Source organism: Hyposmocoma kahamanoa, unplaced genomic scaffold, assembly GCF_003589595.1.
Source record: "Hyposmocoma kahamanoa isolate Upper Pololo Valley unplaced genomic scaffold, ASM358959v1 66, whole genome shotgun sequence".
Taxonomy (NCBI): Eukaryota; Metazoa; Arthropoda; class Insecta; order Lepidoptera; family Cosmopterigidae; genus Hyposmocoma; species Hyposmocoma kahamanoa.
This window is the reverse complement of record NW_020653854.1, coordinates 9,643,358-9,669,679: the sequence shown is the minus strand read 5'-3', so window position 1 is coordinate 9,669,679 and position 26,322 is coordinate 9,643,358. Positions and strand designations below refer to the sequence as shown.

At 34.8% G+C, this 26,322-nt stretch overlaps 1 protein-coding gene across 1 annotated transcript in view; it reads right to left on the bottom strand.

The window, feature by feature from the left end:
- Window positions 1–26,322, bottom strand: part of LOC113231960 (corticotropin-releasing factor-binding protein) — a 64,238-nt gene that overhangs the window by 35,010 nt on the left and 2,906 nt on the right. Inside the window, exon 2 of the mRNA XM_026466531.1 lies at window positions 2,287–2,389. Coding sequence (XP_026322316.1) covers window positions 2,287–2,389 — 103 coding nt within the window. The remainder of the gene's footprint in view (window positions 1–2,286; window positions 2,390–26,322) is intronic.

Sequence of the window (26,322 nt, the reverse complement as noted above, 5' to 3'; positions counted from 1 at the left end):
GTAAGGTAGCAGTACCGCCGTGGAGGAATTCTTTCACAGGGAGCTCTAACTGCTACTAAAAGAATAAAACAATTATAAGTTGTCTCTTTGCCGCCAGGAGTATTTTTTAAATCTGTTCACAAAACTGAGATAAAATACAAGCAGTTCGTCATTTTTGTGGTATGAGAACAAAGTATATGTTAAAACGTTCGTTAAAACGTTCGTTGACCCTAACAAAAAGATTATCATCATTTTGTACTACATTAGATTAAGCTACATATCCTCCTACCCTTTTACATAAGCTACTTATAATATTTTCGAATAATTCAATAAAATACGCAAATTGACTTCCGGAATCTAAACAATATAATATTCCGTCAGTTGTGCAAATACCGCACTCCGACTTTAAGTATCACGAGTAAAAAAAAACATAAATTTTTGGGATTAGTCATGGGTGCCGCCTGATTTTCATGCTTTTCGACAAAAATAAAATAATTAAATAAAAACCCTTTACTCACTTAGAAGTAAGCTCGGTGAAGTTTTGTTATAATGCAATTCGTTCTTATTGGGTAGAGTTTACCAGATCTTGCGGTGGTATTCCGTTCGTCATTTCGGAGTTTAATTTTCATTCAAATAATTTTGTGGATGTGTCATTATTTTTCATCATGTCATCATGTCTTTTTCAAAATATTTCAGAATATTTTGTATAACATTTTATTGTTTGCTTAAATGTTTCGTATGTTTACGAGTTTATAAGGCCTTGTAATTTTGAATCTAAAAATGGGAACTGACCTTCGATAATGAATGATCAAATTATTATTGAATTTCTTAGTATGATTGGTCAGTTACCCGGTAAATTATATAGATTCAAAATTAAATGGGCTCAGAAACTCGTCTAATTTATGTTTTTGCTATCAATACTTATTCAAATCAGGTTTTTTGTACTTGCACAAATAAATACATTTGCGATGTCAATACGAATGTGTTTATTATAAATTCATTCATGTAATAGTAAGTCAACGACGATGACGTGCTTGTATAGAATTTTTACATTAGAATTACTTCATTCGCAAATGTATTCCTTTTACTTATTTAAAGTTCACCTAAGGAAAAGTTACAGTATGTATTTTGACCAATTTTTAGGCGTGTTATGTAAGTAATAATATGAGACGATAAAACTAATATAGTGTGATGCCGACGAACATTTGTCAACGCCAAGAAATCACATTTGCTAAAATCTTTTATAAGAAAAAATCGTACGTTGTTTTTTTAAATACCAAGTTTAAGCTTACCTAGTTTGGGGCCACGTCTATTCAACAACCAGTATAAGATGACATTATTATAAGGTTATGGGTACAATTTACAGTTAGCAAAAGTACTTCTAGGGGAGAAATTGCCGGAAAAATTAAATTAGAAAACATATAACGCAGTCCATATTATTATTTTTATCAAGTTTGTTATTCAACCATTTTGAACACACTACCGATAGGAAATTTGGTATCTTTCTTAATAAAGTATAGTACCTAATAGATACTGTACCTAAATAAGCATATAAAGGTATATATATAAAGGTGCTTATTTAGTACCTTTGTATATGTTAGTGTACCTTTATAGATGCTTGTTTAGGTAACGTACCGGCAAACAGCACGTTCGTTGCTATATCAAAAACCTCAAACTAACATACATAGTAGGCTAAGAATTTGAAATGCTGGCAGTGTCGTCAGTGTTAACACTACAATGTTCTCGTTGTCAGCAGGAAAAATTGGATTTTTTTATACGCTGTAACATAGTAAATCTTACTTGATAGTTTATGAAAATCTGAATCCAAAAATTTCGTGAAAGCGCATCTTTTTACTGCTAAAATACGGACGACGGTACGACTTCGGTTTCAATTCTATATCGTAAATATGATCCATGCTGTTAAAGCTTAGCATGTTGTTTAGCACTTACATGATTTGCCACCTTTCGTATAAAAATAATAATTTATTCAGAGAAAATGTACCTAAGTCATTGCAGTGCTAAAATAAAGAACGCAAATAATGTGTAAAATGTAATGGCCGAGCGTTTTTGATTTGTAAGGAAAAACCGACACCGCTCCGAAGTGAGATGAGTGGTCACTAGTGACTGCGAGTTGTCACATGCCACACCAAAATGGGCTCTATACACGTTGGCGCTCGCCTTCACTCGGCCAGCTAGGCGAACGACATCGAGCGATGGCAAGGCAAGGCAAATAGGCTTTATGTTGGTATTGGCCTTCATATGGCGACCCTGGGCCAACATGTATTGCTGGCTTTAAATAAGTCGTACCTTCGTTAGGGTTTATGATGCGATGCCTGGGCGCCACTCGTCGTGACCTGGACATCCATGATAACGAGGGTGCCGAGTTCCTTAACCTTCTGTATTCAATGCCCTGCGAGAAAAAAAGAAATAGATTATAATATAACAATACTGTCTTGTAACAACATAATAATAAGAAAAATGCTAAGAGAGGTTATAACACACGCGGACACAATTATTCCAGTAGTTAAGAATTCTATTAACATAAACATTGATTTGTTTGTAGTTTAGGTAAGATGCCGTTAGATGGCGATGAACCGTTTTTGTTGTTTCTTTCAGGAACGCGCTAATTAAATCCTTTATACCTTTGGTATAATGAAGCCCCATGTGTATAAACATACGTGTAACATTGAAAATCTTAAAAGTAATAAGGAATATATGAATCCAATTATGTGTAAGTAAATGAAATTTTAAAACTCTTCTACTTAAGCATGATAAAGTAACCGTCTAATTTGGTTCATAGAATCTTCAAATGTACCTCTTGAAAAGTTGTTATTTTGCAGCTATGGCTTTATCACAGTAACGTGACGACGTAGTAATCCAAATTGTATTAATTAGTAATTTATGAACCATCGCTTCAGTTAATTGTTTCATGGAGTTATTTTTAACCGACTTCAAAAAAGGAGGAAGTTCTCAATTCGACTGTATTTTTTGGTAGGTATGTATCTTACGCGACAACTGACTTGTGAACCGATTTTGATGATTCTTTTTTGTTTGAAAGAGGGTACCTCAGTATTGGTTCCATTTAAAGTTGTAGAAAATATTTCACCTGTAAGGGTGGCAAACGAGAGGATGAATCCGGTTTCGCGCACTTTTCGGTAACTGATTTCAATAAAATTTGGCAAATAAATGTAATTTCACGAACTTTTGAGGTCAATCTTTTTATAAAAATGTTATAATTATTGGTACCATTTACATGGTTCTTCAAACCTTAAACCAAAATTAGTCTCTAAACTAAAAGATCTATTAAAACTAAAGTATAAATATTACTAAAACTATATTAATTCGATGATAATAATAAATTGAATTATTACATAACTTGATGTACTTGATCGCAGTAGCGATTAACATGCAAATAAAGCCATAATTCTGCGCCATATAATCTCAAAATAACGCCATAATTTAATATCACGAACACGTCCAAATGCTAAAAGCTTCCATTACGTCTCCCACATCCTATAATTAACAAAACAATTTTCCAGAACCCACAGGCCTAATACTGAAAATGTAGATAAAGGCGACTAATTAAACAGAATCCTGCAACATTAGAAGCTATATGTGTTTTTTTAACTTATTTATGTTTTCGACTAAACGTGAGACTCATATAAAACTTGAAAATAATTAAAAATGATTTAAGGGTGACCACACATAAGCCACACGCGATAGGTAGACTACCTCCAGCCACTTATCGCAAATAACATAGGTACGCACTTCGCACCCGGTGCCCACTTTGGCGGGATGGCACGCCGGGGAATGTTTAGGTGACGTATAGTTAGTTATATACCTTAATATTATGACGTCATAGTTGAAATTTCAATGATAACGGTCGTAACTACGAATACAAACCTGCGGTAAGCTTAAAGATATCGAGGAGCCTCCAGAATGTCTTGCCAGCCATCGGATACTTCGGCAGTCTTAAAAGACTTACGTAAACGTTTAACGTTACAACTTATCTGAATAGATGCTACGCTCGAGCACGATGTCGCGACGGTATGCTTCGGCCTAAGAGTACCACACTTGCATATTTGCCGCCAATTTGTAGGGATACCATCTCGCTAAAGGGCGTCGGGCTTAAGCAAGGCATGGTTCTATCATAATAGTGAAGACAACACTGATATGTAAACAACGGTTGCATGCCACATCACCATCGTTATCAAACTACTGTAGGTCCCACTGCTGGGCCTAGAACTCCTCTAATTCGGGACAGTGAAGTCCGTTTTTCCATGAGTTATGAAACGTTTTCGAAATTTTCTTTCAGCGCCGTTATTTAGAATTTCTAGAAAATATATCAAAAATACGTAACTTATCCTCCTTTTACACTGCTTTCCACAAGTTTTAGTAGCGGTAGAGCTTCTTGTGAAAGAGTTCGTCCAGGGAAGTACTGCCACCTTACCTATTTCTGCCGCCAAGCAGTAAAATGTGAGCATTACTTCGTTCCGGTTTGGAAGGGTAAGGGTGCTGGTGAAATTACAGGCACATGGAACTTGTCAAATTATATATCATGATGATGGGTGCAGTGTCAGTGCCTCTTAGATCTTTACGATTTAAAGCTCTGGGTGGCACTGCATTTGTTATGGGTAGGCGTGTCACTTACCACTAGAGGCATGACTTGATCGTCCCGTTAGTTGGTATTATAATAAAAAAAAAAGTTTACTTTAACTTGGACATAAAATATCGTCACCTGATTCCGACTGAGCAGTGGGAAATCGTGTTAAACTAACTCTAACCGAGCTAAATGCCTGATCCACATATATGCATTTGAGAAATTTACAGAGCCATAGCAACTGTCTGAAATTACCCTTTTGAATCTCTTGCCTGATCATATAAAGCATGAGTAAAAAAAAGGATGAAACGTCTCACGAGTAACGAGAGTCGTCAACCGCAAGAAGCGTGTAAAGTCCACTTGAATAGGAAGTAGCCGATAAATGTACAATCCCTGTGGCTGGCCTCACACGGTAGGCCATAAAGATGCATCATACATAATATTATAAATTTTGTGTGTACAGCGCACAGACGCATGTCTAGATAGACGCTGCAAGTACAGCAATTTGTATGAAAACCAAGCGTGCCACATTTTGTGTACCCACTATGACGTAACAAGAACTATTTAGTAATGGAAACCTCCTTCCGCTCACTCTAAATCGATTGGTTGAACGGAATACGCGAAAACACGTGTATTCCATTCGATTCTGAATAGAATAATTTTTGTTCAATTATTTGTTGATTACAAGTAGTCGTAATATTAAAATAGTAGAAAAATACTAGAATAAGATAGTTAAGTCTTTTATTTTACTCGATTTAAAATAATGTTAATTACTTAAAAAAATGAAGACTTTCATTTTTAATCGACTTCAAATATTAAAATTATTGTCCTTCCACTAAAATGAGCTTATTATATAACTTCTTCCTGTAATAGAAGATCTTATCGATTAACTTAAATAATGAAAACGTCACACAAACACGTCAATATATGAACTAGCGACTGCCTTAATTAATTATTTACTAGATGGTTTTCTGTTGATAATTGTCAAATTGATGAATGGCAAGACAAATGAAAATGTTACTGTTGACAAAATATGATAAAATCTTATTTATCAGAAGAGGTTTACTTTTTGACGGCCTCGGGTGAAATTTTTGTGAATTGTTTATTATTTCTCTGATTTCTGACTCTGCTACTCTGCATATTTGGATAGCATCTTAGGTGGAATAAACTACACCACCTTCGTACTCGAAAGCAACGAACTCATACGTATGACCAACTCCAGGTTTTTGTAAAGATAGCGCACTGTTAATTCTTTGCATTATATATTTTTTTGTATTACTCGTACTACATATCCCACGATGTATGTAATTATTTGCTCACTATATTCGGACATTCGAGGCAACGTGCTGCAAAAATGATCGAAATTACAGATACTACTGATAATAGATACTACAAAACTGAAAAAAAAACGAAACGTTACAACAAAAGAGATAAAGAATATTTTTATAATATTGCTGAGGTGATAATAATTTTCGTCCCTTTGTTTTCAAAATCGATCAGAATCGAGGACAGTGTTTCCTAGCGTAATCACTAAATAAATGTTAAATTTGGCCAAAAAAATATACAAGCGACCATACCACGAAACTGAACTCATGGCTTGTTAAAAAAGGCTCACAAATATGTCACATCAAGTAAAAGCCACAATGTATTACAAATCATGAGGCATAACTCGGTTGCACATTTGCTTTCTCGAAATTCATTCAATCCCGAAATAATTGTGTTTAAAATAAATTATGTATCTTTTGATTACAAAATCACTTGCCCGTGTAAGGAAACGTCCCTGTTTTCCCGTTTACCCACATTTATGGTGCTTTTGCAGTTTATAATGGTACAATTATGCATGTTTCGCGTTTTCGATTGGTGTTTATCCACGACAACGGTCGAGCGCGTTCTAAAGTATAGCAGCGGCAAATAGGTGAATTTCACTTACTTTGGGCACGCGAAGTTCGTACCCTTGCGGCGTCTATCTAAATAATGTCTGTGGTACAGCCCGTTGGCGTTGTGTTAAAATATTCTCATTTTGTCGTTTTACAGCATTATAACATGTCTCGCGGATACTGGGGTGCTAAAATGTTAATTACTTAAAATAAAGCGGTTGTCTCAACTGTTTCAACTCTGTGTAATTATAATTAATTGCATGGTTGTAAATTGATTTAGTTAAACTCGTATGTCTTTGTTTTTACAAATTGCTGTATGAATGCAGGTATAGACATAAAGGACTGTAATACATGCTTTAAGATAGTAGTAGCTGTGTAGTGTCAACATTTTCATCGATCAAGTCCAAGTTCTGCGAGAATGGTTCTGTTTTAAATATTAGGAAATAAACTCAATAACATTCATAACACATTGTCTAGAAATCAACATTGATGGTTTATTACTTTCTAATTACATTTATAATTCTTTATTGCACAAATAAGTGACATTAAAAATTACATGTTAGAAAGGACATACACAAAGGTGAGATTATCTCTTCCTGTCAACCCTAGCCGTGGTGAATAAAGTGAGTCTGCGGGACATTATTGTACAATAGAATTATTTAAAATTTAAATCTAAATATAATTCATCAATGGCGACAATATAAACATGACTGAAATAAAAACGATATACAATATAATATTATTATCAAAACAAATTATCAGTTTATATTTATGTTACTGATTAACTTCCGAATTTTGTTAAATTCGTCGTAGGGCTCTTTTAATTTGCGTTTGAGTCATGCAACCGGTTGACTGCCACGAATGCTAGCAGGTAATGTATTCCACATACCAGCTGCACTAACTGTAAAAAAATAGGGGAAAAAATTCTTCAATAAAGTCTTCACCACAAGAATTATATTAAATTAACAGCTTGAATGGCAGAGTGGGAATTGGTTTTATCAAAATGTCGATAAATTTGCAAGTCATCTGCATATAAGTGGAATGGAGAGGAAAGTAATTTAGAGAGCTCGTTTATAAATAGTGAGAAAAGAAGAGGTGAGAGTACGCCACCCTGTGACACGCCTATATCATTATTAAGTTTTACAGACTCAAACTTAGTAATTTTCGATATTTATTTGAATATTATGATGCTATACTAATATGATTTTCATATATCTTTTTGAAAATATTCCACTAGTTTGTTATTGTTAATTATTAATACAAAGTTCAATTTAGTAAACAAAACTAAACTAAAACATTAACTGCCTCCGTGGCCGAACGGTTACTATGCCGTGGTCTGCCACGCAGAGGTCCAGAGTTCGATTCCCGGGCTGGGAGAAATATTTGTATGACCTAGGTACATTTATTACTCTTTTGAGAGTGTGTGATTTGTGGTTGTCTATGTGTGTGCCCGTGGCACCCACGTTACTGGGTTTCCCCAGTGCGGGGTGTGCGTTATTTATTATTGTTATTATTAAACACAAAATAATATTCTTTCGCCCTGACTGGAGTCGAACCAACGTTTGTTGCTATGCCGGGGCCACCGCTTTTAACCAACTGAGTTACAGACCGAGTCAGTAAATCTTAGGAATTTCAAGTAACTTCATAAGTTTCTCACAGGTGCGCTGACCGCAAAATAAGCATTTCAACCGAAAAATCTGTAACAAACACTTAAAGAATTTCGTAAGATCTATTGACACCGTCTACGTCTGTTAGTTAAAAGCAGTGGCCCCGACATGGCAACAGATACTGGTTCGATTCCAGTCTTATCGAAAGAAGTTTGTAAGAAGTAATTAGTAATTTTCGTTCAAAAATATCTACACAAATTTTCAAAAACAATAAGATGTTTTATACGTATTTTAGAAGGAACTATGGCAGCAAAAATAACGAGTTCTTTTAGGGCTAGCACGATAGCCCGGGCTAGCTATACTGCTGTTCTCGTAAAGACATCTCGCGCTTTATATCGCTCTAGCGCAAGTCGCGCCTTGCTGTGCTAACCCTACAGATTTTATAAAGTTAGATTTACTATATTATTGGAATGTATTTCACACTACGAAACACTAAAGTCCAGCACATGGCCAGAGGTTTTCGCTGTTGCTACATATTGGAATAGAACATTTTTTTCCTGATTTACAATCGTAAAATCGTAAAGCGTATATTTTGTTTAATTCAAATTTTAAAAAGACCTTCAAAATCTGCACACAGAATGTATGTATAGCCATTTTATCATTTCAAACACATCTGATGATTTTTCCATTTGTAAAAATCGATTAAAGACCGATTTTCCGAAACATCTGATCGTTCCAGGCAATTTTGTGCAAACCACATCACAACAGCTGGTCTAGTTAAGCCGAATAATTTGCTACAAGAAATTTGTTCATTTAATTAGCGACTAAGGTATCTGGTGTCAAATTAGACAGTTCTGCCTACGCTGTCACGTTACTGCCAACACCAAATAGTCCTTAGCAAACTGCTAGTTATTTATTCGAATTCGAAATTTAAATATGTGGTAATTTTCCGGATGAGTATTCGGTTGTTAAATGTTAATTTTTTAGAGAGCTTAATTTGTAGCCAAACTTGTTTTTTTTATATATAATATCAAGTGACTGGACGAACAAGCCGTGCGACTGATGGTAAGCTACACGCCTGTCCATGACAGTTGCTGTGCCACTTAGAGCTTTAAATCGTAAAGGTCTGAGGGCTGACATTACTGCTTAGCGGCAAAAATAGGTACGGTTCTTAAGGTATAGCCAGTGGCAGTAGAGCTCCTTGTGAAAGAGTTCGTCCAGGGAAGCACTGCCACCATACCTGTTTGACGCCGGTGGCCTAACGGTTCACATTGTGGGCGCTGGATGTGGACGTCTTAGGTCCGATAGGACCAATTTAGGAAATGAACTTTTTTAAATTGGTTCTGTCTGGGTGTTCAGGGAAGTGTCCCAGAGTGAATTCCGTTGCTCTGGTACTAATAACACAGTGAATTCCCTAGTTTTTGGTGTGGTTATCTGGCACATTTATGCAGCTAGGTTCCATTCCAGTTTTTTAAGGGTCAGAAGTGCTGGTGAAACTATGTGGACGTGCTACTTGTCAACTTTATATCTTAGGCTGACGGGTGCTGGGAGACGTTGGTTTGAATCCAACCGGATCGAAGTGATTTTTTTCTAAGTGTTCGATCTTTATTTAATAATTATAACGTTTTTAAGCTTTAAATTTTATTCCAATTATAATTGTCAAAAAAGGTTTATGAAAATTTTAAATAGGTGATATTTTTTACACATAATCTTATTATTCTATAAATGCTTTTAACATAACCACACACAGTTTTATTTTCCTTTTCTTTCTTTCCTTTTCCCGCTATCGCCACCTCCCGTACGATCTGCAGAAATCACTCCGCTTCATATCCTACTCAGGTATCTCAAGCACCATAAAGGGAATCTCGCTGCCGCTAATACTCTCTCTTCGCTCTCCAGACACGCGCAACTAACAAAACGTATCTATGATTTGTCTAAATTGTATTATTTTGTATATACTATCTATCCAATATATACAAAACGTTTTATTTTCTTTTAACAAAAAAGGATCGATATATTTTATCTAGGCGTGTTGGAGGTCAAATGCCCGCTTATTTACTACAAAACTGTCTTTAACTGCCTCCGTGACCGAGTGGTTACCATGCCGGACTGCCACGCAGAGGTCCCAGGTTCGATTCCCGGGCCGGGAGAAATATTTGTATGGCCTACATTTATTTCTCTCGTGAGTTTGGGTGTAATTCGTGGTTGTCTATGTGTGTGTTCATGGCACCCGCGACACATGTTTCCCCTGGTGCGGGGCTATGTTGAGTGTGTGCGTTATTATTATTATTTAAACGTTTTCTCTTGCTTATTTGCCCTTAAATGTTGTACAATGTAGTGATATTGTGCAACGTAGCAACTGTATCATCTTAGATTTGATTCATTTATAAAAGTTTTTAAAACTAATACAAACTAAAGCAACCGTGACCATGGGACCTGTAAAGGGCCCGAAACGTCGGTTTGTTTGAAAAAACAAATATACGCGATTTAAATCCGGGAAAATAGTTTCATTTCCTATGTGTAACAATCGCGAAAACCTAAGAACTCGATATAAAAACTAAAGCGTTTCCGGAAAATAAAAATTCTGAAACAAAAATTTTATAAATGCAATAAATAAAACATGGCGATGATATTTTCAGATTATTACCCAATGTTTAGATATGTCGTATACTACACGTTGAGAACTAAAAGAAAATAGAAATGATTCAGAATCAGAATTTAAGCTTAATAGATTGGGAATTCATCATATCATTTTTAACATTCGTCAGTATGCTACAAGTAACTTTCTTCACAATGTATACATATCGCACTGTTCATACAAAAGTGTATTAACTCCAAAACTGTATTTTCTCAGAATCGATGACAAACTAATTACTCATTTTCCGTGAAAGATCATTAAAATTTATGTACTTGTTACAGGTTACAGTTTATTACAGTAACTAAAATAATTTCCTACTTGCCAAATATATTCAAAAATAAAAAGGAAAAAGTGATTTCATATTTTCGAATAAGGACGGACTGTTTTGGCCAGAACTGACTCACATAAAGTGTGTCACTGTGTGTCTCATGTTGAGACATCTTTTAATTGTTTCTTTCAATATTGTAACGACAGTTATATTGACATATAGAGAAGGAAATATTGTGTTCAGTAATGATGAAATATTGAATTTCATGTATTTTGAGTTATGACACTATTGTAATGACAGTGCGATATATATTTCTACACTTCATCGCCTTCCACTTGCCACGATCTCAACGCAAATCTTTCGCCTCATAAACACGCATCAATGCTTTCATACACGCTCGTCGGTTAAGGTTACTTTTGACGTGGCCTTTCTTTAGAACTTCCTTACTTAGGTCGTAGTAAGTTCGCCTTAGTTGGTCCTTACCAATTTACCCGTTTACACTTATAAAATCTAAATACAAATCTATCTCGTCAATCTTCATTCACTCACCCTTTTTACATGTCCGAACAACTTAAGCAAACTCTCTCTATCTTTGTCATTACATTCTTCCACGCTGATCACACTGTTGTGCATTTTGTCTCTCAGATTCACTTCAACCATTTGAATTTTCTCAAACCTCTCATTTCCACTGCATTGATTCCACTTTCGTCCTTCTACTGGTAAACTCAATATTCACTACGTTACCACCTTAGTGTACCGATTAGTACAATACTGCAAATAACCAGCTTGTACATTTCTTTTATTTTATGATAGGTACAGATCGTAGTGCAAAGATCTGAGAGGCACTGCCACTGCGCTTGTGACCCTAAGGCATAAGTTGACAAGTCCCACATACCTGTAATTTCAACAGCACCCTTACCCTTCAAAACCGGATGTCAGTATTGCTCACATTACTGCTTGACGGCATAAATAGGTAAGGTGGCAGTACTTCCCTGGACGAACAGTTTCGCAAGCAGCTCTACTGCTACTCAAATTTTATTGTAGATATAGATATTGTAGGTATTATCACATCTCTAATGGAATAATTCCGATGGAATGTCCGTTATTAAAAGATTTCATCATCTTTTATCTATGATCCGATCCTCTTGCTTGATGTATATAGCTGTGTAAGATTCTGGAGACGAAATATTCACGAATGGAATTGAGCGAGGGAATGATTTTCAATTATAAGTTCCAAATTCATGAATCGTTTATATAAAAACATATTATCCGCTCGTCAATACATTAAAACTTTTTCTTACTTTATGGAAGTGTAAAATTTTGTTTTGTTAGCGGTATTGTGTGCACCACAGACGAACTTGGGAAAAGTTTGGCTTTTCTAAATTCTATCACACTGCTCATTAACACATTATATATGGGCTTATCTTATACTTGTGCCCTTGTAACTTAAAACACGGTTAAATTTTAAATGAGAGAGGCTGAAGTTTTTTAATTGTCGGTGTTTTTCTACATACACACCTGTGTACACAAAAAGTGAGGTAGAATAAGTATGTTTAAAAAAAACATAACTTTGGTCAGTAGCAGTCGCCATACATATATTTTGTCAGAAAAAAATGTCCTGTTCGACTAAATAACTAATAATACGCTTTCTTCTTTTCTATTAATACAACTACTTACAATAAAAAAAGGTATTTCCGAAATTGAATGTTGCGTACAATTTATGTCATTTTATCCATTTAAGCGAGTGGTCGGAGGTTGAAACTGGGTCTCCGTGAAGCGAGAAAATCACCTTAACGACTTCTTACTGTAAGCAAAGTCCATTTACACGAACATGGGTCAATATTTAATTTATCTGACATGTAATAAAAGGAAGATGATGGACATTGTTCTAATATATTGACTATCGAAAACTTTTTCTTAGTTGGTGAGAAAAGTTCAATCGAAAAAAATGTGTTATTTGTTTTTCCACATTTTTATTAGATAATATTTGATATAAAACCTTGAAATAAAATATTTCGAATTTAGGCATTTCGGTGGCTTCTTTAACTCTTTAACTTCTTTAACTTTTGTGGATTCATCCTTAATTGGTCGAATTTCTTTAACCCAAAACATTATTATTATTCCAATTTGGTTTCAATTAACGCCGTTTTTTTTAAATAATAAATAATGTAAATAATTTAGATTATTCTTATTAATAAATACACCACCGAAAGAGATTGTTTTATACAGATTTACTAAAAGAGCAAAGGTTAATTCTACTTAATTCAAAAACAAACTAATGAAATTGAAACCTCGTAGGACGATTAAACACTGAAATTGTTTTGCGCACGAAATCCTCAATATAAATTTTACTTACTTTTCATTAAAATTGAGTAGATAATACCTACGTGTAAATATTTTTGTACTATGCCACTGCTGGTTGAAGGGCGAAAAGCTGCCGGCAAAATTTAAAAAGAATCTATATGTACGTTGGCATTGTACCAAACTATTTCTCTTACGTTGGTATATTCCAAGTTTTTCGTAGACCATTTTGTTTTAAAATTTGAAATAACTTTTAAATCACAGAAATGTTTACTTTACCGAATTTTATTTATGTGTATTCAAAGTGATTGAGCTATTATAATAATCGTAAATCTGATTCACTGAAATTCAATCCTATCTATTTTTGACGTCACTTGCTGATACTGTCTATTTTATCGTTGTTATTACGACCAACACAATTGGGCGCACGGCAACGTAGAGAAGATTAAATTTATCAACGTACATTTTATGCTATGGCAATTGAAATAAGGGATACATTTCAATGCTCGGAGACGCAAAGAATCCGCCGCGATGCTCCGAGGCCGGTCTCAAGAGCATTGCAATTTATACCTTATTTCTATTGAGATAGCATAAAATATACATTAATAAATTTAATGTCTTTTGCAAGCCTTCCGGTCCGCCGGTTTGCACTGGCCTTTAATTATTTGTTTTGTGGAGTGTTTTTGCTTTTTAATTTTTAATGTAAAAAATAAATGTTGGACAACACCGTTGCTTTCTTCTCAAAGTAAGTAACTAAGTAAGTGTTATGGTAAACTGCAACAACCACGATACCACAAACACCCAAACTCGGGACAGTATAGAAAAGTTAGTCGACACCATGAAAAGCGTTGTACAAACCACAAGCCACACACCACCACGGAGGTTGTCTAAATAAATTGGACTACCACTATATTTTGTATCTTCGTTAGGATATTACAGATTTAGTTCTTAGTAAGGTTTTGGAAATCCCATATTTGATGAAGGATGGCTTTCAACTAGTTTACAGTATATTGCAGTATAGTATACTGTACACTACTATAACAAGAATTGTATTGGTACCCTTTTCCTTTTAACTGTACCTAACTGTGTATAACTGTGTATTGTAATTTTTATGTTCATTGAATGTCACGATGTTTGACCACCATGATATTCAATTATTTTTGTGAAATTAATAATATATCATAATAATATATAAATCCCCTAGGTTGTTTTAATTATTAATACAAAGATCGAACACTTACGATTGGATTCGAACCTACGTCTTCCAGCAAACCGTGCCAGAAGCTATGCCAACTAAGCCACAGCATGAACTGACGGTATTTACGAATTTCTCTATGTGCTTGTAACATACCTTTTTGTTTTTAATTTTTAGCAACTTTTTTTAAAAGCCGCGTTGTTATGTTTGCATTAAAGTTACCATACTTGACTTATCGTGTGTCGTAAACTATGATAGAACTGATTTCCTTGCTACGAGTCACACTACGACTTCTGCAAGCCGACAGAATGTTATAGTAACTTTCATAAGTTCATAAAAATCAAAGTAATATTAAGTTTAAATAACGTCACGATGTTCAATTATTTTTGGGAAATCAGTCCACTAGTTTACGAAGACTGCTCCCAATTAAAAAAAAAAATTGCTGCCCCATGAATTGCAGTCGACGGGTCATTTTAGTACAGGGTCAAGATCACGTCGAGCTTGATACTTTACCAAAGTAGCAACGATTTTTTTTATGTATATATTTATTGTCTCTTTATATGGGAATAAATTAATTAATTTTTAATAAACAGCAATGTAGGCTTGTAATAACAATCTCGTTACGTGGTTGACGAAGCATAAAAAATATCACATCATGGATAATGTCGAAGCCGTCAACTACACGACACTGCATGACGCATCTATTGTATCAACATGAGAGCAAATAGTTTCACAAATGAATTGATACTGTCATTTATTATATTATTATTATTTCAAAGAATACAGTATATACGTGAGGCGCACTATAAGATTCCGGAATGAATAAGAAAAAAATACTGTAAATGGTCAGAAATTAATTTATTGTGTCTCAAAATATTCTCCGTTAGCGTTAATGCACTTTTTCACTCGAATGAACTAAATTTGAAAACATTTATGCCACTTCTCCGTTACAATCTCTGCAACATAGTATTCATACTCTTCGACAGCCTCTTCAGGTGATGAAAATCGTTGACTGCGTAACTGGTTCTTAACTTTTGGAAATAAATAAAAGTCAAAAGGTGCCAGGTCGGTACTGCACGCGGGATGGCTCATAAAGTCAACGTTGTTCACCTTCAAAAATTCATTTGTCTGTCTAGCCGTGTGAGAACTGGCATTATCGTGGTGCAAGATGATACGGCGTTTACGGCTATTTTGCGGAGTTTGTCAATAACTTCCGGCAAACAAATGGTCGTGTACCAATCACTATTCACGGTACAACGATTCTCCAAAGCAACAGTAGCCACGTGTCCATTTTTATTAAAAAAAGAAGCAATCATCTTAGAGGCACTTTGGTTGGTTTCGGCTCATCTCAAAAGACCCGTACGCTCGATTGCCGCTTTATTTTGGGATCGTAACTACAAATCCATGTTTCGTCACCTGTTACTATGTCCGATACCAAATTTGACGCCCCTTCGTTGAATCTGGTAAGCATGGCATTGCACCAAGTGACGCGATCCGTTTTTTGAGCCTCAGTCAAATTGTGTGGGAAATACCGTAAGCACAGCTCTTTTCACACTCAAATGTTTGTGTAGTATTGATTGCATTTTACTCATGCCTATGCCTAAAGATTCGCGAATCTCATTGTATGTCATATGCCTGTCTCTTTTGATCATACGGCGCACAGCATCGATGTTTTTGTTGTTCATAGCAGTGAACGGGCGACCATCACGAAATTCGTCACAGAGATTCACACGACCGCGTTTGAATTTTGAATTCTGCAAACCAGCTATAAATAGTCGTCTTGCATGGTGCTTCATCGCCAAAACCCGTTTGAAGCCGAGCTCGAAGCTCCGCTGAACTGTTAAATTACACTTAAAGTCGTAGAAAATCATACTACGAAAATTTTCACGAGTTAAATCCATGGTGATGTAGACAACCAATTTCATAAAATGACGCCACAATGTAAAAACAAGTGACAGTCACATGAAACAAACTGTATTCTACAGCCAACGAGTTTCATTTTCAAATGTTGTAATTACTTTTTAAATATTGTTAATGTAAGTGGCCAGTACCGGAAACTTATAGTGCGCCCTATGTAATACACATTAGTATAATTATGTTTGGTTAATTATGCTTGGTATAATAATGCTACGTATATCTAAAGTGCATTTAACTAATTGTTCTTCTTGGCGTGTCTACTCGGACTTTTATATTTGTGAGAACCAGAACTTAGCGACTGACACAGCGTTATCAGTGGCGTTGTAAAATACATTTGGTAAATTGGAGGTTGTTTAGAAGTGTTTAATAAACTTTAACCTCTACGTAAAAAAGGATGGCGAAAGCTAACCCAATAATTGTAAAATCATCGAAGAGCCGTTCATGCACTTTGCTATATATGAATTTTATGTTTTAGTTCATGCCTAGTTATCAACATATTTTTGTATATTTCTAGAAGTCGAGGATAAAGAAATTGTAAAATAATGTATTTTAGAATAAATGCAAAACACAACGCAATTGATTCAGTTGGACCGTAGATTATGTAACGTTCTAGTACGTTCATTTTAAGCATGATTGAATGTTTACCTACCTAAAGTATTGGTTATTTTATAGTACACACATATAACATTAAAGCTAAAAAATACCTAATCAAATAATGAATTAAACAGTAACGACATAAAGTAAAAAATAAAACGCAATGTGACAAAAATGTTTAGACAATATTTAAATGAGAGATAAGAAAGTTAGCAAAGGAACGCTTTGACAAGAGGTCTCTTGCCAATGCCAGTGTCACATTGAGATTGAGAACAGTGTGACCATTAGTCGCAGATTTCTGCCATTTGGGCACATTTAATTTTTTTCATTATCATTGCGGCAGAACTTGTTAACTTTATATTAAATGTGGCAGAGTTTTTCAGATTTCGGAAAATTCAGCAAGTTCTTTATTATTTTTGGGAACATACTGGAAACTTGTTGTTTTCTGCAACTGCGAAACATCTGAAGCGAAATATAGGACAATGTTGTGTGTGTAACCCCAGCTTCTTACATCAAAAAACCTGATTAAATACAGAATCAGGTTTGTTGATGCTTTGATAACGAATCACAAGTATTCATAGGTCTCTTTAATACACGTCCTCAAAAACACTGGGTCACAAAATACACGGGATATCGCAATCCTTCTTTAATCTTTCACGGGAAGTATTTAGTAACAGTAGAGCTCCTTGTGAAAGAGTTCGTCCAGAGAAGTACTGCCGCCTTACTTATTTTTGCTGACAAGCAGTAATTTGAGCATTACTGTGTTCCGGTTTTAAAGGGTAAGGGTGCTGGTAAAATTACAGGCGCGTGGGACTTGATTCTGAGCGCCACCGCCACTGTTATGAACAGGCGTGTCGCTTACCACCAGGCGAAGGACTTTATCCCGTCACTTGGTTTCATGAAAAAAAGTAATTCGTTTATCGATTCTGAAAAAATATATATTTTGAATTGATACACTATTGAATTAATGGCGAAATGGTTTTGTTTATTGAGTTACATTGTTTTAGTTTTATTTCAAATTAAAAAAAAGTTGTGGAGTGTGGCAGATAAAGCATGAAAGTAGGGTATTCACCCGACTTTCATGCTTTATCTGCTATAGAAATTAGAGCTATGTGAAGTGTAGTAAGACAGCATTTTGATGTGAAGAGTGATGTAGTGAACATGACGGAATAGGCAATGCTTCGATGGTTTCGTTATGTAAAAAAGATGGATGTTAGTAGATTGATGGCACGAATTTATAGAGCGAATGGGGGTGGAGCAGTGTAGGGATCACGACGTACATCTCTGACTGGGTATTATGTTTTACAATACCTAGTGACGGGAAGAACAAGTCGGGCGCCTGGTGGGAAGCGAAATACCTATTCGTAGCAGTAGCAATACCAAAGTACGCAAAGATCTAAGGGGCCCCTGCCACTGCGCCCGTCAACCGGAGTCATAAGTTTACAAATCCCATGTGCCTGTAATTTCATCGGCACCCTTTCTCAAAACGAACTTTTTCATAAGGAGATTTGCTACTAAAATGTCCTAATAAGGTAGGTTAAAAGTATCAAGAATAAACGGCACTTTTGAAAAAACTGGAGCGAATGGAGGAGGCGTAAGGGGTTTTTCAGGAGTCTAATACGTGGAGGGTCATGGTGTCTCGCTACCTACGAGGGAAACAACGCTTTTTAAATGTAACGTCTCAAAATTGATTAAATACTTGCTTTTAATTATAAATAATAGAGAGGTAATGGACTCTGACTGTGTACAAGGATGAATTTCGTCCAATAAGTTTAACTTTTTGAAAAGTTGTACCCAGTTGAACTTAGTGGAATAGAGGTTAATTCTGAATGCCTTTTTAGTTGATGCAACCGATTAACAAACTGCTATTTTGCAATTTCAATGCAACGCAGTAATTTTGCTAAGGTGTGTGGCTAGATTTACTCATGACTAAGTGTTAAAATGTGTTAAAATTATGAAAAAAGTTTGACATTATAGCGGACTGTATCAATGGGTTCAGGTGGGTGCTAACAACGAGTGAGCAAGGCCAGTCCCATATCTTTCTACATAAGTTTTGTTTATAGTGCCCCTCCCTATCAACCTCTTGGTTATGCGGGAAGGGCACTATGACCTGTGCAAGCGAACATGCGCAGGGACCATCTAAGTCAGGCCCTAACGCCAGATCAGCACGTTTGCACGCACTTCATCCGGTTCTCTGTAAGGCTTAGTGCCTTAGGTGAGCCGCCCCGGGTGCACGTACAGTATCTTAAGGCAAGGTCTCTTTGCTCACTTCTCGTCGCGCTCCGCACGAGTAACGGTTGCCACCGCTGAGTGAGCAAGGCCAAAGCAAATATACTTACAGTTTATTAATTTATTATAAACACATATAGCTATCAAAGTAAAACAAAAAATAACAGTCTGAAAAGGCGCCAAAAACAATCACGTTTAAATTTAGAATTTAAATGTAAAACCAAAACTTAAAGAGACGATAAACAAAAAAGATTTGTAGCGACTGCTGCGATTCGCCATAGACAGATTAGATATTTCGCGAAAAAAGAATTCGTAACCTTGGTATAATAAAGCCACATGTATTCATATGTCAAAAGTGCTTTTATCTGATGAAAATCGTAAGATAATACGAACTATATGAAACTAATTACATGTGTATGAAATTTTCTAACTCTCCCATTTAAACATAGCAAAGTTATCGACTGTCACCATCTTTATATTTGTCTCTCAAAAAGTTGTATTTTTTTCAGAAGTGGCCTTATTACACCACGTGTGCGAATTGATGCTAATCTTTATTAACCATTTCAGGATCTTATTCACATACGCGAAATGTCTCCTAAAGTTTTCTCTCCGCCAGTAACCGCCAATGTATATGTCAACGACATTAAACCGTTTTATTTAAGTTTTTGAAGTCCTTAAAACTTTTTTAATTCCTGTGTAATATTTTTTAAAATTATTTTACTTTTTAAATTTTATTTTATCACAATAATTTAAGTTTTGAATGTGATTCTAGTACAATTATATTTCAAATTACAATTTAATAGTATCAGTAGAGCTCCTTGTGAAAGAGTTCGTCCAGAAGTACTGGCACCTTACCTATTTCTGCCGCCAAGCAGTAATGTCAGCATTACTGTGCTCCGGTTTTGAATGGAAAGGGTGCTGGTGAAATTACAGGTACGTGGCACTTATCAACTTATGTCTCTAGGTAACGGACACAGTGGCAGTGACCCTCAGATCTTTGCGATTTAAAGTTGTAGACCGGCGTTTAACTTACCACCAGGCGCACGACTTGTTCGTCCCGTCATTTGATATTACAGAAAAAAAAGTCATTTAAGTACAAATATGTATATATAACGAACCCGAAGATTACACGCGGTCTTTGGAGTGTACTTTGGTTTAGGATTCTGCTTCAGTCGGGACTTATTATTAAAATAAAAAGTTTTATTTTTTTAGAGACCTTGCATTAACGAGTTACTAATCAACCCGAAGTAACTTTTGTTTTTTGTTAAAATTCCTTCTTTTGGTCAAGAAGCCCCCGGCCTCTTGGGACAAATACTTTAAAACCAAATTGAGTCGCTCCCGACCTCTGTTTCAATTGTAAATTGAATCATAAATTTTTTAGATGTTTTTGAATGTAAATAATTTTTATACCTTTTTATTATCTTCTTTTATGAAACCTCTATGGTCTTCTACTGCAGATTGAAGTATTTCTCCACATTCTTCCATTTATCTTGGTTTTCAGCTACGCCCGCCTTTCGTTCGACTAGGCTTATACATGTATGTCTGCATCAACGTCATTATTAAAAACCCAAAAAGGTATATTTCTTCAATCTCATTCATTTCACGTTTCACGAGAATTACTATGAATCGCGTAAAGACAATAACGTATGTGATATTTTGAAATCTTACTAAGTTATAGCTTTCCATTTTCTAGCAACTAGGTCTTAACAACCATTCCGTGATTGTACCTCTAGCTTCATGTTTAGTGAGGAGAAATATTTTTAATTTATTTTTGAACACATTGTAAAGACGACAGCTTCAAAAATAGAAAAATGTTTATGCAAACGAAGTACGAAAAACTAGGAAAGAGATTAGGTTGCTAGAGACAGAAGGAGTGCTAGAAAGGTAAGTAATTGAGTGTGACATATTAAAGTTCAGAGCCGGTACAGCTGTCCTATAGATAGCATGTTCGGTTCCAGATAGAGTCGGGATGTTGGAAATGTCGGGATTTGAATAGTACAACTTTCAACAAACAAGCTCGTTCCAAGATCATTAGTGTTCACGCGTACACGTTTTATGCTGTAATCACTGACCTACCAATAAATGGACGTCGGGTTCGCGCTAAAAAGTGTCCGCACCTGTAGGGCGTTCAAATCGCATACAGAGCGTCAATCGCACTATAGTCTTCGTTGGTCCGAGTGACAGCGCGGTTGTCAATCATGCGGCACCAATATATGCAGTACAAATAATAACTTGTAAAAATTACTGCAGTAAAGTGTGGAAACAGGATTTTGTATCAAATTTTCACTAAACAAATATATTGTGTTATCATAGTTGTCATTTAAAAGTGTTATTTTGTACAGTTTTATAGTATTTAATTTGTGTATAACTGAATCGTAAATATAAATTACAAAAGCACACGAAATAATGAAATAGCTAATTGTCCTTTTTGTGCTCATTGCATGCGCAAAAGATGGAAAGATACCCATTACGTCAGTTTCAAGAAGCTTATATAAACTTCTTGGTCATTTTCAATTGTTCGAAATTGTACAGTTGCTTTGATTTTAATCCTATTTTTTAACCGACTTCAAAAAAGGAGGAGGTTCTCAATTCAACTGTATGTTCTTTTTTTTTTGTATGTATGTTACGCGATAACTCCGTTATTTGTGAACCGATTTTCATGATTCTTTTTTGTTGGAAAGGGGGTATTTCCATAGTGGTCCCATTTCATTTTGAAGAAAATCATCCACCTCAAAGGGTGGCTGTTCACGCATGAAGAGTCATTTTTATAAATAGCTCCTAACTTTAATTTAGGAGCAATTACTTTTAGCAATTATTTAGTTGATTTTGCTATTTCTCCAATTCAAGGCGTTTTTCTCTCGAAATACTTTGAGTAGTGTCGTAGTGAGAACCTATTTTTATTATCTCCAGTATCAAGTCCTGTATAGTGGCGAACTAGGGGATATTTCAATGAAACTTAGCAAATAGACGTAATTCTACGTACTTTTGAGGTCGGTTTTTTGAGTACTCTGTATTAAAATGATTTTTTTATTAAACTTTAGCAATAACTAACAAAATATTGTTGTACTCGTTTTACGGCATGGGATTACCTATCAGAAGTAAGAAAATACATTTGCCCGAAATAACATTAGCTCGAATTTTCATAACGTGTTTTTACGAAGATTACAAAACAAAGGCTAATTTAATCTATTTAAAAAGCATCAAAATTACTCGAAAGCGTAATGGTTTTGTTAGAAATCGGAATTACGGATATTTGAGTTTATGTTTAGTTAGAATATCGGTACATTTCTTAATAATTGTATGTATGTATCTGCCCAACTCTTTATTATACCTTTAAGTGAAATGATTATGAAATTAGTCATCATTGTGATATACACAACAAATTGTTAAATAAGTAGGTAGTATAAGTGGTCATGTGTTTTTTGTTTCTGTTTTCTTTTGTTTCTTTTTTACTGTTAAATGGTTAGACATTATTTATTTATTATTCTTTAATCTTAATATAGGTACTTAATTACGAGTTTTCAGTTATGGCATGAGGTGTTTACCAGTAATTAAATGTTGCACTCAGCCTTTAAACAACATGTATTTCTCTAGCTGTAGTTTTAGTGTAAGCAGTTGTTGGTGAACCAATAAATTAAAAAAAAGTGTATTTGTACAAAATTCGACATAATAATATATATAAAAAAATTAATTAATATTTACGAGAAAGGCTATTCCATTACTCTTGTGTTCAAGTAATTTTCAGTCGAAGCTAAATATGGTGCATTTTGTTAAGTTTCAAGTAGAAGCTGAATATGGTGTTTTTGGGCTCTTAAATTGTTGTAAGCAAATTTAGGCAGTACTGCAATGACGTTACAATTTAAATTAAATGTTTTAGTTTTTTATATTTCGTTACATGTCATGTTTGTATAGGTTAACCTCGGACATTTTTTTCGTGGTTTTTGTATTAGACCCGATGTCCATTTGTTGGTAGGTCAATGCCTATAATGCTTAGTTTTATAGAAAGGAGTCCTTTTAGTTAACATTCACTTGATTTTCGGTATAGTGTAGTAAGCAAATTCCACATTCAAAAGGGTTTGTTGGTTTTGTTAATGGCGTTAGTAACATTTTAAGAAATTTCTGAATCGCGCTGGTAAGAATTTCCCGGGCTCATATGTATATACAGCTTTTGTTACTTTTTGTGCTCAATTGATAATGCCAAAATTCCAGTGACCATCAGTGGAGTATAAGGATTCTTAGCAGCCAAGTCAAATTTAATAATAATAATAATCTTTATTTTATTGGTAAGCAAATTACGCTTGAAATCGGCTCCTTGACGTCGAGTTGCGGACACCAGCCCGTTACACCAAGTACCAAGTACGCTTGAAATCGTCATTTTGATTAACACTATTGCTCATTCGTAAGGCAGATGCCTTTAGAATGAGCAAAAAAACTTTAGAGATTGCTCTTTATAATAGTCATTTGTTATGCAAAGTTGCGAAGTTGTTTGCCGCGAGTACTTGTATTGAAACCTGAGCAAGCGAAGGAAGCTAAGATTGAACCACGAGCGAAGCGAGTAGCGAGCGTTTCAAGCCACGAGACGCAAAACAACTTTGCTGCCGAGCGAAACACACAACTTTTCACCCCACTATGGCGAGGGAAATGGTAGATGAATGAATAACAGTTGAACTATAGAACCTTTTTTAATGAAAAGAAAGTTTATCTTCGGATGCGTGTGAATTTACAGCTCATCAATTTTTATTCTTGTTTGTACTTTTATTTTGTGTGATAAAGTGATTATTGAAATTATTTTAGTCTTCGACGAATTAAAATCATTTAATTAACACAATTGTCATTGTCAATTTAATGTCAACAATAATAAGAATTGAAAAATACCAACGGATTTATATTATATGTTACATAAATAAGTAAAGTACGACAAGTCGCTTAAATGAACAAGCCATTATCTTGTTTTTTCATCGAAAGAAAAAGTTAGGTGCACCGCATTCCATCGTCAAGTTCGAATTTCAAAAACCTTTTCCACGCTAACGTGCAAATAACGCTTTTGCGCGGAGATTTCTAAAGAGAAAGAAAGCCTTTCCGAGCTAGTGAGGTGAAAATACACATTTACTATACAGTTATCATTTACAATATTTATTTCAAACATGATAGATCGCCTGGCCTTGCAGGCAAGAACTAAACGGGTGATTACCTCGGATTTTTGTCATTCATAACCTTTAGTATAAAGTTTGTGTTTCACTGTAGTTTGTTACTTGTTACTTGTAAATGGCAAATTTTGAATATCAACTGGAATCTTATTATAGTAGCTTATACATAATGCTCCTTAAATGAATTAATGACTCCACAATTCTACCCCAAGACATAACACAGTAGGTAATCAGTGATTACGAGCATTTGGTTAATACACATTTCCTAAGATTTTGCCATCTATTTTAGGTAAACAGTCTTGCTATGTCTGAGGTGTTTAAAAACGAAGATGACTTTACGAATTCATAGCGACGAATTTTATACATGTGGGTAGAAGGAGAGAATTTTTTATTTTATTTGATTATTTATTGCACAGGAAACCACAAATCACATTTAGTATAACGAAAAACACAAACAAAAGGTACTGCTTATTTCTAAAAGAAATTTCTTTCTGCAGACCAAAATACAGTATACTGTATACAGTATACTGATCATAAAATAGCGTATGATTCGTATTTTGTCAATAGTTTTGTAGCTGCAGGCAGCAATTGACGTAAATAAAGCATGTGTAGGCTGTTATACGTCGTGGTTTAAACAAGAAGAATAGGTTCCGAATACAGAAAGGTAATATATTTCGCCTTAGCTATATTGAACATTAAGCGATTTACTGCAAGTCAGTGACTGAAGACTTTAAATCCTTCTTACGCAAGAGTCTTCTCCCCAAGAGTCACGGAATGTATTAATCATCCGCATATGTAATTATATTACAATTGGGTAATTGGAATTGACAAGTTGGACGAGCTGATTTCGATTGAGGTAGATAGATTAGATAGATTTTACTTAGTAATGCACGGAACCTTATCCTTATTGCGTAGTTCAATTATAATAATTACTTCATATAAACACAAAAAAGACACAACTGATTATGATTGTGCTCTTTAGTTTTATTGTTATTCAACTATTTAAAGTTATATTTAAGTTAATTATGTATTTATATGCAATTATAATATTTTTGTAATTTTTCTAGTAAGTTAAAAAAGAAAGTTAAGTTTTTTTAAACGGCTAATTAAAATACAAGGAAAGTTTCTCTACAAAACATGCGTTATGTATATTTAACATAAATAAACTACTTAATATCAAAAATATATTTTAATTATTCTTTTTATCAGAAAAGCCCAAATTTTTTTAACTCGTGTCTAAATATTTAATTTTGTTCTTGTGCCTTTCTTTCGAGTGCATTATATGTAGTATGGTGGAGTTGGTACGCACTGTCAAGCAGTGGAATTTGCCTATTTGGGTCATGTACTGTGACATGACAAATATCATTTATTGCTTACTATCCTGATGGCAAAGTAGCTGGGAAGCGGAAGGCTGAAAGAAGGAAAATGTCATGGCTTCGTAAAAGGGAGTGGACCGACATCAAGACAAGACATAGAAAGATATAGAAAACTGACTGCCGACTTTCGATAATGGAGAGGCACTTGAAGAAGAAGATAGTATGCCGAGGTCGTAGAAAATCGACATAATCCATATTCTTTACTCATACCCCCTCTAAAACAGGTGTTGTGATATATGAACGTTTATTACACTGAGAAATTAAATTTCAACAACTTTCTTTTCCAATTTTTTCGTTATTTTAATTTATACTGTATTTTTAGTATTATGATTATGACTCTTAAATGTATTAGTGCAGTAAATATATTTATGTCATAGGACTAGTTAAGAGAATTCTTTAAAGAACATGCTGCTGTTAATTGAGTTCTGATAATTAATTGCTGTCTCCGATGCTAATTAAAAGTGAAAATGTACGCTTTTGAAATGTTACGCCTGAATATATATTAAATATAAACACTAATAGAGATTCTGTCAGTGAACAGGTTATTTTGAATACCCTTTGAGTTTATACAACAGGGACCATTATAATTTATTT